The following is a 13,898-nucleotide window of genomic DNA, read 5'->3' on the forward strand; positions in this document are numbered from 1 at the left end:
GCCTGGGGGGGGGGGGGCGGGTTGACAGGTGTGGACTAGGGCAAGCACGGTACCCTGTTCTTCTAGTTGGCTCTAGCTTGAGCTCGACTGCAGCTCGGTCCTCTCCCATGTTCCTGGATGAGAAACCCTGGACGGCAGTACCTTTTGTGGCTTGCCATGTTGGGCACAGGGCAAGTGACGGGTATTGCTTGCTCACCAACCTCACACACCTGGGTCGACATTTGCGTATAAAGACGTCTTTTGCACGGTGGCGTTCTGAAAGAATGTCTCGATCTGAGGAACCGAAACAAGCAGCCGCCATCACCGGCCGTGGACCCGTGGGTCTCTGGTCATCGAGCCTAGGAAACGCAACGAGCTGATTGCCCCTCTGCGCCGCGTTTCTTGTTGCGTTGCTTCTTTCTTGGGACATGGGTCTGTATGGGTCTGGCAACGGCTCGCAAGCCGGTTCGAAAAGTGACAGGAGATAGTGGAGGCTGCTAAAGTGCACTAACGTGCTGCAACTTGGAGCTCGGGGTGATTAGCCTACGTACTTTGGTACTTTGGTCTGCAGACGCTAGCCAGTCGGTTGTGTCAAGCCTCGAATGGATCCATCCACTGTACTGACTAGTGGCAGGATGGGCTGGAGCTTGCTGTTAAGCGACATGTTGGCGCAGCGTTGGCAACGGAGAACGCCGTTCTGCGTATCTAATGTGCAATGAATGCCGTCCGAGGTCTTGGACAGGGGTATGGAGACAACCTTCTCCAGCGTCGGTATCGGTATCTTTTTGCTGCTTGAGTAAGCGCCCCTGGCCATAGTGAGCTCTAGGCTGCGTGTGCGTCGGTTTGCTACCAGAAAAGCCACTGACGTCGGACAGCAGACGAAAGCTTGATGAATGAAAAAGAAAAAAAATTGCTGAATCTCTAGGCGGCAAGAAACCGATAGGCTATCCGTCGATCGCGGTGTCTGGTGGGCGCGGGAGGGCGTTACGCCGTTGGCGCGGGCTCGAAGGTTGGAGGGAAGGTTGGGGGGCGGCGGGCCTGACTTGTCCATCGCAAGTTTGCAGCTCGAGCGCACGGTCTCTGCCACCGCGCGCTACCAGTGTCGAGACCACGGATGCCACGGGCGCTTGTGCGGCCAGTCGTCCATACCGGCCAAGTCAAGAACGAGTCGTGAAAAGCGGTGCGTTCCAGGCAGGGAGCGGAGTTACCCGATCATCCAGTGTATTGCTCAACTGCTGACCGCCAGGTGAAATTGGACATACGTAATGCCGCCTGGCGCTGGGTCGCGTCGCTGACGGAACTATATCATACATAGTAAAACCGTATCAAAGGTCTGGTGGGGCTAACGAAGCAGATCAGAAGGCGGGAGTCAAAGTTGTCCGGGCCTGCTTTGACACGGCTATCGCCAATCGCCTTTCCATCGGCGTCGTAACATCGACAAGGTCTGTCTCGCGTTGAGGATGGGGTGTCTCGCGAGTGGCTGGTTGCTGGTTGCTGGTGGCTGGTGGGGGGCGTCGGGCCCTTCGAGGCGACAGGATGTGGCACCGGCAAACAAAGACATGTTAGCTCCACGCAAGCCATCCAATTGCCGTCTATTGCGGCGATTCACATCATAGTCGGTGTTCAGTGTTCTCGTACCGTCATCACATGAGGTCGTTTATGCACTTTCGTCATGTTAGTAGGAGAGCTGCAGTTTGCGCTAATCCTCACACGATACGTGTGCTGCGCCGGTCCCAATTGTCACTTGCAACACGGAGGCCGGTTTTAAGAGTCCCGGCTAGTTAGCGTCCAGCCAGGCGACCGGTACGACCTGACAGAATACTCATGATCTACTGCGGTCCTTCAACGCGCAGCAAAAAAGAGAAAGCCACGGGTCAAGCTCTACGCTATGCCGTGTCTCTGATGCATTGGTGGCGATGCAGAGTTGCTGAGGAGCCGGCTGTCGCACGCCACGCCACGCCACGGAATTCGTCCGATCAGCATCGGTGGCAGAAGAAGCGAGACCGAATGGACAAACCCGTCCGTCACAGTCCTTACCCCCCGTCAACATCGGAGCTGGGTCCTCGGCAGACTCGAAGTGTCATTGGTGGTCTTTTTTGCAGCATCTGACTACCGCCATCCCGCCTTTCTTTTTCTAGGCGGCTGTGTGTCCAGACGCTAGTGTCCAAATGTCGTCCACCAGAGAGAGGCAAGGCCGTCCGAAATGACACCGAGTCGCCGGTTGTGACTTGCTCTGACGATCAAGGGGATTTGCCTAAAACAAAATCGAAAGGGCAACCTGGGAATGACGAAAGGGGTGTTAGGAGCTGGAAGCCAGATACAGGCCGGGTGGCCGCCGTCCGTGTGTGTGTGTGTGTGTGTGTGTGTGTGTGTGTGTGTCCGTGTCTGTTGGTGTGAATGTCGGTGTGCTCGTATGTGATGCATATGCATGCAGACTGCAGCGACGACGGGATGCCGGCTTGGTGGACGATGTTTAAGTTGCCAGCTCAGTGAACAGAGAGAGAGGGGCGACCATCTGATGGGTAGTGGTGTTTGAAAACTTGAATTGGGCGATGCGCGGTAAAGCAAGGAACAAATGAACTGAAATTATGTAACAATAGGCCTTGGGCATACGAACCCAAAGAAGAATAAGAAGCAGGAGCAGTCGGTCGGTACCTGCATCGATACTCTCGACACTCTGTCGTGACTTCCTCAACTTCTTCAACTTCTTGGGCAGGAGTCAGCAGGAAAAGTGCAGCGCAGCGGAGCAAACAGTGACAGATCCTTGTTACCTTGATCAGTATCGTAGGTTCTACTTTTATCTCATCGTCGTCCATCTTCCATCTTTCTTTCGCATGTCGTCAGCCATCGCTTCACCAATCGAAATTCCATCAGTCAATTCAATTTTCCTTACTTGGCCTTAACCACACCCATACGTTGTTAAACATGGGGTTCAACAGCGCCTGGGATGGCAGATGCAGATGCTCGTTCCCCTACCGGCGGGCTCGCACGTGGATCGTTCATCCTGCTTCCCTGCTGCATACCTACCTACCTACCTTATGTCTACCTCGATTGGGTTCCTTCAATAGTGGTGTCGCACAGCCAATCTACCAGGTCTCAACCTTGTTGCCATTCTCATGCCTCAACCTTGTCTCGAGCTCCTGGAACCCGTGGATGGCTCGACCCGTCGGCGTTGTCTCTTCCTTTTGGTTGTTCGACGCGGGATCGGGATGATCGGTGCGGCCATTAACACATAGGATCGGCCTTCACTGTTAGAGCCCGTGATGGTTCAGGAACTGATCTTGTGAGTGGGTACGATTGTCTGTTCTGTGCGCTGCATTTGGCAGTCGCCGCCATGCTCTACAATACTTACGTTCAACCTTCGTTTCACAACCCACGATGTTGGGCTGCCTGTAGTCCAGTCCATGCTCACCAGCTCATGGAGAAATAAGTATTGGTCGGCACCACATCTTAGTCCTTGGCCTGCGACGTATTCGCAACTCAGTCAACTAATCAACACGATGGACTCAGGAGTCACTGCGCCGCCACTTGCGCCTTGTTCAACCTTACAATTCAGACCCCACGGCTTTTCCCAAGTCCGGATTTGACCTGGACACAAGAGAATTGTCCAGTATCCAGTACCTCAGAACTGCCTTGCAATCTCTTCCTTGTTGGTTCGCGAGCGCCACATCGTTTGAAGGGTCCCTGACACGTCCGGGAACCACCTACTGACGCCCCAAGCCGTCTGTCCAATTCAGCCATGGTCCGAAACTAGTATGGTACACAGCGGGCTCTCGCTACCGCGGACGGCAGTACCAGGGGCCCCAGAGGTCATTAGACTGGGCAAACAAGGGGGTGCGAGCGGCCCAGGCTGCAGCCTGTGGGCGGCCCTGGGAAGTGGGCGTGGCTGCCGCGGGTGGGCGTCCAAGGGGCGTCCAAGGGGCGTCCAAGGGGCGTTGTCCAGCATGGGCTATCCGTTTGGACGGTGTAGAGGGAGCACCGGGCTAGACAAGGGGGGCTTCTCTACACTAACCTCGTTGACAGCCTACATTGTAGAGAAACCTGGCAGCCCCCGCGAAGCTTGAACAAACGGGTCTTACCTCTGTCGAGATGAACTGCTGCTTCCCTTGCCAATGAGCTAAAACGGACAGCGGTCACGACGAGGATGAATGTAATGGTGTAGAGCAGACACGGCCCTCTGGCTGCGAGACGGATGCAGGACAGACAACCTGGGGAGCATGAGCAAGAACGGGCCCAGCAGCTTACCACAGTACGTTTTCTTCGGGCAGACGTGGGCGAGGTGAACCCCAAGGGGGGGGGGCTTGCTGGGTTCTCGAGCTACCCTGAGCTCGAGAAGCTACCCGGTCTGGCCAGGTACCCGCCCGCAGGGCATTTGGGCCTCGAGATGCTGCAGCGTTGGGCAAGGGCTAACTAAACATGTTTTCGACCACCTCGAATCTCCGCTTTGGAGGCGGCGCGTCCTCGGCGTTCTCGCCGACTGCCATCTCCTGCCTAAGGTACGGCAACGAGAGCGGTAATTCGGCAGGCGTTGCTTCCGCCCGTCCTCTCGACCTCTTGTTTGCCCTCGCAGTTCCTGACACTCATTAGGTCACGGCAACGCTGCGGCAAGGCGCAAAGCGCACATTGCAGGAAGCAAAGCGAGAGCCACTAGCGCCATGAGCGGGCGCTCAGCTCGGATTACTACACAGCGAAGTCACAGTGCCATTGCAGATCCGCAAGAGCGTCACGATTCTGAGGCCAGGCCGCCACCGTCCCCTCCAATCCAATCAGGCGCTGCGGCACATGTGGAATTACACCACAAGCCCATCTGTGTGCCATCAAGCCCCCCAAGCCCCCCCTCCGTCAAGGCTGGCGCCAGCCATGTCATTCCAGACACAATGTGGGCATTCCCTTTACGGCATCGCGGTATAGAGTACAAAACAGACAGAGCTATCTGCGGCTGATAACGTCTTTTTCTTCTGCAACGTCATTTCTGCCACGTTGGCTGCCAGACAAGTGTAAGTTAAGTTCCACCGGTCAACGCTAACAATAACGGGTGGCCAGCCCAGCTAGCACAATGACTGTTGCTGCTTTCGGTCTCGGCTTGTCAGGTTCATCAGGTTCAACACGACATCGCCGAGCGGTATGCGTCGATGCTTGTCCATGATCCAACTCCTCGACCTCCACATATGCGCATCCGACTCACTGGACAGGAGTTGCACCGCTCGACGCATCGACTGGGATTCTGATGGACCCCGTAGCGGGCCCATCTGTCGGTAAAGGACAACACCCTGTCGCTCAGAAAAGGTTAGTTGGGTCTGGCTCCTCCCAATCTCATCTTGTCCCAGTGGAGCTTTTGCACATTCGGAAACTTGGAGATATGCAGCATCAGTGCAGCGCGCATTGCAGGCATGACAAGGATCGCAAATCCTCACCAGACTGGAGACTGCGGCAAGGCCAGGGAGGGGGGGGGGGGGGGGGGACAGAGGAGAAACCATGGCCTCACTCCCCTTGTCCTGTTTCCCCAAAGTCTTACAGGTATTGCATCCATTTACAGATTGTGCTGCAGCATTCATCCCGAACGCTTCGCGCTCTGAGAGTGCCTCGGCATCCTTGCAAGCCATGCCGCCGGCGTCTGGGCTCCGGACTCAACCCTGAAAAGTTTTGACGACGTTCGCCTTTCAAAGCATCTGGTCGATGGTCTCACATGAGCTGCAGCAAGCCTTACCAACTCAAATTCGACGTTGTATTAAGAGCTGATCCAGAACACGACTGTTGAAGCCCATGTACGGGTTTGCTTCAGGTCAACGCTCCACACGGAAACCCCCCCGGGCTCCGAAGCAAACGCGTCACGTCAATACCCTCCTGACATGTTGGGCCATTCGCTCGTGAATGCGACCCTTGTTTCATGCAAACTGCGTCGATGCAGCGGGATCTTCACGTCAAAACTTGATTGTGAACTCCAGGTATTCCGCGTCTCGACTGCTCTGTACGGGGTCTTGGTCTCATAGAGGACGACGCATCAAGTCGGAGTCTGAGATGGATTGGATCTCTTCTTACAGATGGACGCTGTTTTCCATACTCACCACATTGGAGCCAAGAACTCGCCCGCGGGATCTTGTGAGTCGACAACGCGGATCTGGGCCTGGTGTGAAGTGGATGGAGAAGTGGACGAGGGAGGGGTAAAAAGCAAGCACAGCTGCTCGTCTCTCTCATGGTTTTCTTTTCTGAAAGACACTGGAGACGGTTTCGTCTCGAGCCGTTGCACTAACAGCCTAGGAGACGCCAGGCGATCTCTCGGCCATGGCCAGCGAGCGGCCCATCTCGGTGCAACTTGACACAGTTCCATCAGTGCGTGTCTGACAATCTTTTTTTTTCTTGGGGGGGGGGGCCGTTTGCTGCCCTGAGACGACAAGCCGCGAAGGCTATACCACTTGACATAATGCTGACGTTGGCGAGTGGCGGGCATACATACAACTGGACTTTGATCCAAGACAAACGGCCGGTCAATAAGACATCGACACCGTTTGTGGGTGCTGTATCAAGATTTCCCACCCTTGTCGTAGGGGTGTATTCCGACGGGCTAGCGTTCTGATGGCAATTTGTCTGATGGCGCATCCGAGAGACGCGTAGTGAGGCATCCCGGACCAGTTTCGATGTTCATCGGCCACTGTTGTCTACCGTGATGTGCATATGCCATACTGCTACAGCATCTGCACACGCTAAGGAAACCACGCCGGGCTCGAGGACAGGTTCCATTTCGGAGGGTTTCCAAAAGCGTGTTTTTTCTTGCCCCTCTCCTCCAACTCTCTGTTCTTCGCGAGTGTTCGACTGAGACGAAAAAATAGAAAAGGTAAATCTCGGCTGCTGCTCGTGAATGAGGCACCAAGTGGAGACGACAAAGAGGACTTGGAGTCACTAACGCGTGTGTATCTCTCGTAACACGGGAAATTCGGGGGTTTGACGCGTCTCGCCGAGCTCATGGGTTCTTTTCTTGGTTTCTGATACACCAGCCGAGCCCGATGTCGTCTAGAAACCGACCACGGCCATTGCCGACGACACTTGTTCTGCATCTCCTACTATTACGTCGCACTCTCGCACCCGACCGTCCGCGAATACTCTGTATAGTGTACTTGCAATCGACGTAGCATGTCCACCAGCGCTTCTACATGTCTAGATGGGTTGTTGACCTGTGCCGGTGGGGGAAAAGACGCGTTGTGCAACAACGGCGCCTCTCTGCTCTTGTCGTCATGAGCCCAGGTCTTTGGCCGGATGGGAACACCCCAGAATCCCATCGTCCACTCGAGACCGCCAGAGTCCGCCGTTCAGGAGCAGGGCCCCCCCGAAGCCCCTCCCCCCCTGACGAGTGTGCGTCGATTCTGTGCCGACTGACTGAGGGTTAGCATGTAGCCATGCCATGGGTGGGCGCAAACGAGGTGAGGAGGTGCCGGCGCGGAGGACACCTCGCTCCAACTTCCCCCTGCATCATGCAGTGGCATCGGCGGGCCATTGTCCCACTATATTTAGGCAATGGAAAAGGGGGCGGAAGGCAGGGCAAGGCTCAGGCAGAAAGACAGGCAGGCAGGCAAACAGGCAAGGTGCGGCGGGGGCCACGGTGTGTACGATGTACAAAGTAGTTCAGGGAATATTTGACAGCGCGCGAGAGAGAGAGAGAGAGAGAGAGAGAGGGATATGGCATCTTGGCATGGATATCCATGCCGGTTCTGGGATGAGGTTTCCCGAGTCCCAGCTGCGCAAAAACCCTGTCCGTCTTCTCCAATCTCCACGTAAGTGAGAGGGGGGATCCGCCCCTTTCGAAAGCTCTCGACAGAGCATGCTCAAGGGTGCTCTTGTCGAGAAACCCGTTGGGGAATGCCGGCCCAATCTTGGAGAGGGTTCATTGGGAGTGGATACTCCTTTTGCTCTCTTATTTAGGAAGCAATAGCAGGCGAGTTGTATTGAAACCCTAGGCGGGCAGAAAGCCGCTGGTGTGGAACGGCCGCCGGGAGCACCACAGTGGGTTGACAATGATACCTTTGGTGCCGATGCTACGTCGAGAGGGGGAGGGGGGGGCTTGCTGAAGGAGAAGCATCGAAGAACAGGAAGAAGGAGAAGGATCAAGGGGGGGAAGGGGGGAGGGGGAAGGGTCCCGTGGCCGGTGGGAGTGAAGATTGGCATGGGAGACGCGGTTCCGATTGTCTGCGGGTGGAGCGACGCGTTTGCAGGGCCCCTGGCCTTTGGAAAGACGCGTCGGGCATGGAGGAGGCAGACGACGGAGCCAGTCAGTCCCCTTGGGGTCGTGCCGGCGGCCCAACATGGCATGGCGGCATCATGAATTCGAGACGACGAAGAGTCGGCGTCGAGGAAGGAGGTCGAATGCTGCGATATACGCTCGTTCTCCGCGTGTTTCGTCGGCGGATGACCGTGGTTGACTCCGTTGAGACACCGAGCTTCTTCTGCGAAAGGAAGACAGCCAGCTATGGCTCTACGAATCGTTGCTCGGGACTTATCCCATGCCCGGTACCAACACTGCCAGCCCCGAGATGGATGATGTCTGCCATCTTTCCGGGCAGGTCAAGATGAAGAAGTCAGCCGAGCCCCCCCCCCTTGTATTGATTGATACTAGCAGTATTCAAACACACCCTGCTACAGCGCCCGGGTGTCGTATTGCAACGCCATGTATGCGCTGGCTCTGCTCGAGTCTTGACGAGATAGGTTCCCGTCACCCGAGGACGTGGAGCTCGCTCGATCTCGTCTTTCGAGACTTGGAAGTACTGTCCCCGGGTTTGATAATGGCGAGTCGCGTTCGTGACCTCCCCTCTCTGTCCAACGGTTGTTCTGCGAAGACTGCTTTCCAAGGACGGGAGCCCATTTGGGGGGGGGGGGGGGGGCTCTGGGAGCATGGAGTATGCTATGCGTCTGATTCGAGGCGCCGAGACTGAGCGCAGAGAATCAAAAGGGGGAAGGGGACGGTTGGTGTGTGATTGCGCCGTAGCCGTGTAGAGGGGAGGGATGGATGGATAGACGTGCTAAACCGATGGGGATCCCGTTCTCAGGACGACTCGACGAGGAGCCCGTTGGTGAGCAGCATAGAAGCCTCGTCAACAGCCATCGACGTCTCGGGAGTGTAGGAGAGGTGTGCTGGATTTCAACTTCGTCGATGGAATATTGTCTCATGAGCGAGCACAGCACCGGGTGTGTAATTACATCCCCCGGTTGAACGTGAGCATCAAGCTTTGAGGGTATGCTTTGCTCTGGAAGAAGACTTTCTTGGGGTGTTGTGACGAGACTCGTCGTCCCATCGCGTCGTTTGTTTAACCATGCATGCCCCAGTGAGTGATCTCGCTCGTTGGACTCCATAAGATTTGTCTTTGCCTTGCACGCGGGTGAGGTCCATCGACCTCGTAGGCTGCGTCTATTGACATCTCCCAGCCTCGGCCCGGTCGTACGTACGTAGACGATCGCGAAGGCTGGGAGCGGCGTCTCTCTGTGAGGGTTTCCGTGGGATGGCGATTTGAATTTTGAGACCCGACAGGCCTTTGGCAGGTCCTTCGCTGTTGCTGCCTCCCCCAGAGATGTTCTCCCAGGCATTCACGATATGCGGCTCCCAACCCGGGCAAGGGATCAACCGCCAGCACATGTGTTTGGTTTGCTTTCATGTTGTGGAGGCAGTTGACCCCTTCGGGAGAGTAGTACCTGGTTTCCCTCTTCGCCTTCGAACCTCTCCCGGTGGCTGTGACAAGAACAGCAGAGACAAATACAATGTTGGCTATCGGGCTCTTGTAGCATCGTGTACACTTGGTGGGTAGGCCATATGTTTCCCACACGGAGGCTTAGATGTATTCACGGCCACCGCCAAGACATCAGACACTTCGGGCGTCAACAACGTCTTTCCCCGAGAAGATGTCATCTCTCCGCCGTTGAAGCCAATACGATGGGATCCGTGACGGTTGACATAGTCTCGACAGGTGTCTTCTCAGGCCGTGCCAACCAGAGCTGCATCCGGTCCTGGCCGTGAAGTTAAAGTGGTGACCTGACGTTGATCCAGCCGCCTTTCTCATCTAACCGAAGACTAAGATGACGGACTCGTGAGTATTCTAGCTGGTAAACATGCGTGTGCTTCGGACCGAGCAGGCAAAATGCAATGTGGCACGTTTTGTCTGACATGCTTCTTTTGAAGACGGACTAACATGGGCTTACATCCAAACCCCCGAGGTACACCCAATACGCTCGTCATCATTCTTTCCAAGCTCACTGTTCCCTTTCACCCAGAAGAACCCCAAAACGTGACCATGCACTTTATCAAACCCCGGGAGGACCACTTACCTAGGAACAAACCTCACCTTAGAACTGCTCGGGCTCGGGTTGCTTCACACGCGTCCCAGGTCTCAAGGCAACCTCCTGCAACGCGCCATCTTGACACCCGCGGCACACAGTGTTCGTCACAGCGCCATGCGTGACACAAAGCTTCGGGTTACGCCGGGGGCGCGGCGGCGCGACATCCCGGATATCCGGCCCCAGAAGTGGAGCGACTCCCGACGACTTCCGGGAAAGGGGGCCGAATGTGTCTTCGCCCAGACCGCCCTTCAAAGCCGGACCCGCAGCGTCTTTGGAGCACCCAGAGCGCGATGCGTCGAATGGCAGGCCTTCCCGATAGGGCGAGGTGCCGGAGCGGTCTGCTCGGTCGGCCATGAAACTAAACTCTGAAGAGAAAGTAAGGGGAGATACGGGGGGTATGCCCGGCAATGCAGCTGCGTTGTGGCGAGGGCTCGGGGGCGAGGGAGGGCGTGGAGATGAAGTGTTGGACCCATCACACGAGCTTTCTGGAGAGACGTACGTCAAGGGGCGGACTCGCCCGGTAACAGAAACGGAGTCGTCGTCAAGGTAGAAGTCGATGTGCTCATCGACCATGCCACCATCTGAGGCACTTTGCCCCTGCATATCAGCAAGCTCGTCTTTATCACGACGCACTCTGCGGACCTCTCCAACAAAGTGACTTGGGGGTGACGGCACGAAGGAAAACCTCGCTCTGGGGTCCGGCCCTTCATCCAAGGACATGTCGTCGGGGTCCACAATCTCACCATACTGTGACCGCCGAGCCTGAGGCTGCTCGAATAGAGCATCGTCATACTCGCCGATCACGTTATCATACGTGTGGGCCGGGTAGCGAAGGCGTTTGTTGGCTCTTCGGACTGGCCAACTGGGTTTCGGATTGTTGTTCGCCTGCGCATCGTCTTGCTCATGCTCCCAAGCACCGCTGAAGCCTTCGAATTCTCCGCCAGAAGGGCTAGAGTACGGCGATGTCTGCGAGAACAGAACTCTAGAAGTGCCGGAGGAGCGGTTGTTGGTGTTCTGGTCCGCGGATCTGGAAGGACTGTGAGAGGCAGGCGAGCCGAATGTTCTCATCATCCAGGTATCTGCAGAGACGCGCCTATCATTCAGGTCAACCCGTGCCTGGAGCTCCGCCATCCGTTCATCGTGCCCGGCTTCGAGAGTCTCGAGCATATCCCCACGCTCCTGGATAACCGCATCCCTCCGCGCCTTCGCGTTGACACGTTTCGTATGGCGTGCCGGGTCCCCCGCGGGGGGACGTCTTGGGAAGACTTTGTTATCGGGCACTGATGACATGGAGGGCTGCTTCTGCCGAGCCTGCTGCACCGGAGGTTGATGCCGAGTAGTAGGGAGCTGGTCTCCGGATGCCGCCGCAACACCCACTTCTTCGGTGCGATGGTGGTGATGGGTCTGGTATGACTCGAAGACTGCCTCGGGATATCTAAGGCCATGAGCCCAGCTGATTGTGGCCTCTGCCATGCCGACTGCGATCCGATTGAGGTCCATGTAGTGGTTCGCCCGGCACATAGTACAGAGCGTCGCCCTGACAGGCTGGCCGAACGCGTCTAGCAGTGACTGCACCGACACAGCCATGATCATATCCAAGCTCACCTCCTTGTAGGTTCTCACGTAGCCAAACCATGACTTGTGCAGAGTCTTCGCCGGGCTCGTGAGGGCCGCAACGGGTACGCGGGATGGGTCGACAGCGCAGTTCCACTTCTGGGCCGCCTTGAAACACCAGAAGTTCCACAGAATTTGGGAAGCGTTGATTTTGGCGACTTTGAGACCGGTGTAGGCGTCTTTGCACGCGCCGCAGAAGCCGAGAATGGTGACCAGGGACTGCGAGTGCTGGCAAAGGGGTGAAATGCAGGCGTGGCGTCCGGTCTTGTCGGGGTTGCTGTGGAACTTTTCGCACTCGATGAGCTGTACGGTGTAGTGAGCGCAGACGGTGAAGATTAGCTTCCGAGTGAAGCACATGGTTGCGAGTGTGAAAGACGAATAGTCGCTTCCTAGGTAAAGTTAGTAGAAAGTTGAATGAAGGAACCTGCCTTCTAGTGGTTTCTGGTCTGGGCTGGTCGTGGACTTGATGTGAGACTATCACAATTGAAGAAATGATATAATGGATAGGTAGCCGATGCTGATGATGAGGCAAAGGCTATTCTGTCGGGTCTCCAAGGCTGTTGTTATACTCGGCGTTGTATAGATGAGAAGGGGGAACAATGTCCGGTAGGATGGAATGTGGATTTGTCCAACAGCATTGTTCTGGAGACGGAAAGACGACACCGTGAACAAAGGTTTGTTCCTGAACAATGAGACCGCGAATATTCAACAAGACTCTTTGTAATCGGAGAAAACACTCGGACTGAACAACAAGAACCAACCTAGACCTGTTGAAGACTCGGCGAGATGAACAAGCGTTATGTGGCTCGAGATGGTGTATTGCATCTTGACATGTTCATCCTGTAAAATTGCAATTTGCGAGATCAACATTCACATATACGTAGGCAAAATGACTTGATTTGAAACCCGTCAACGTCGTCATTATTGTAGGTGCTACTAGGTATACTAGTTAAAGGTCCCATTCCAGGGCCCTCTTTCAGGTGTACTGGATTCATCGCCGTCATAGGCCGAATCCATGTCACCGAGCTGCCAATTTTCAGGCTGTTCAGTCATGGGGTCGAAAAGTCGGCTGCCCTCTCCCCAACGGATACGTCGTTTGCAGAACAATACAGCATCTACATGCCGTATTTCTTGTCCTTGTCCTCGATGGGGATTTCCTTGCCGGTGGTGCTTGATACCTGGCGACGGATGAAGTCGGAAATCTGCTCATCCTTAGCCTGCTCGGCAGCGCTCTCGTTGTTCTGAGCACCTTGACCGAGGAACTTTTCTTGGACGAAGTCGACGGCTGTGTAACAAGATCAGTATCTCTGTGCGACGAGGCTAAGGAATTTCGGTGGGGGAGAAGAACGCGTACCCTTGTCAACACCATCCTCCTGCTTCTCGCTCTCGGGACCGCCGCCGGCCATGCCGTTGATCTTGTCCATAAAGCCACCGGACTCCTTCTTCTCGGGCTGGCCTGCCGACGAAGAGGCGGCGTTGTTGTTGTTATCTCCCGTAAGGTTCTTGACGAAATCCATGTTGAATGATGGTATGTGTGTTGAGTAACAGGGTCTGCTGGGGTTTATAATGTGGAATGGAAGAGGAAGTCGGTTATGCGAGGATGGTTGCAGAAGATAGAAGAGAAGACCAACTGGCAAGAAGAGGGATGGGCTTGGCTACTTGTAGTAAAGAAAATGTCACACGAGCGGTCCGAAGAAGACACAGAGAACCGTCACCAAAGCGGGGTTTGTCGAGAGAGAGGGAGAGATAGAACAGTGGCTCAGACGCAGGCTAGCAGTGTAGCACCTGCCTGCCTGTCCAAAAACCGTCTTGGCAGGAGCCGCTTGGATTGGGACTGGGTTGGGTAGTCGCGATTCATCATACCGGTACGGATACACCACCGACCGCATGGATTGGTGGAGTTACATCATCAGCCGGTCAAGGGGGCCGCTGACGCAGGCCAAGTTCCCAATCAGCTCGGGCCCGTGAGGCCAGAGCAGGAAGAAGCC

The 13,898-nt window shown here is 55.7% G+C and overlaps 3 protein-coding genes across 3 annotated transcripts; 1 reads left to right on the forward strand and 2 right to left on the reverse strand.

The window, feature by feature from the left end:
- Positions 1-4,395: 4,395 nt before the first annotated feature.
- Positions 4,396-4,922, forward strand: CH63R_07643 (uncharacterized protein; the record flags this gene model as incomplete). The annotated part of the gene is made up of 2 exons (XM_018302618.1): positions 4,396-4,519; positions 4,567-4,922. The coding sequence occupies 2 exons, from the start codon at positions 4,396-4,398 to the stop codon at positions 4,920-4,922; spliced, it is 480 nt and encodes a 159-aa protein (XP_018157396.1).
- A 5,380-nt stretch (positions 4,923-10,302) lies between these two features.
- Positions 10,303-12,267, reverse strand: CH63R_07644 (uncharacterized protein; the record flags this gene model as incomplete). The annotated part of the gene is made up of 1 exon (XM_018302619.1): positions 10,303-12,267. One exon carries the CDS (start codon positions 12,265-12,267, stop codon positions 10,303-10,305), a length of 1,965 nt encoding a protein of 654 aa, XP_018157397.1.
- A 758-nt stretch (positions 12,268-13,025) lies between these two features.
- CH63R_07645 (uncharacterized protein) lies at positions 13,026-13,427 on the reverse strand (the record flags this gene model as incomplete). Its single annotated transcript, XM_018302620.1, has 2 exons — positions 13,026-13,195; positions 13,265-13,427. The coding sequence occupies 2 exons, from the start codon at positions 13,425-13,427 to the stop codon at positions 13,026-13,028; spliced, it is 333 nt and encodes a 110-aa protein (XP_018157398.1).
- Between the last annotated feature and the right edge of the window lie 471 nt (positions 13,428-13,898).

The sequence above is a fragment of the Colletotrichum higginsianum genome, chromosome 5 (genome assembly GCF_001672515.1).
Source record: "Colletotrichum higginsianum IMI 349063 chromosome 5, whole genome shotgun sequence".
NCBI lineage: Eukaryota > Fungi > Ascomycota > Sordariomycetes > Glomerellales > Glomerellaceae > Colletotrichum > Colletotrichum higginsianum.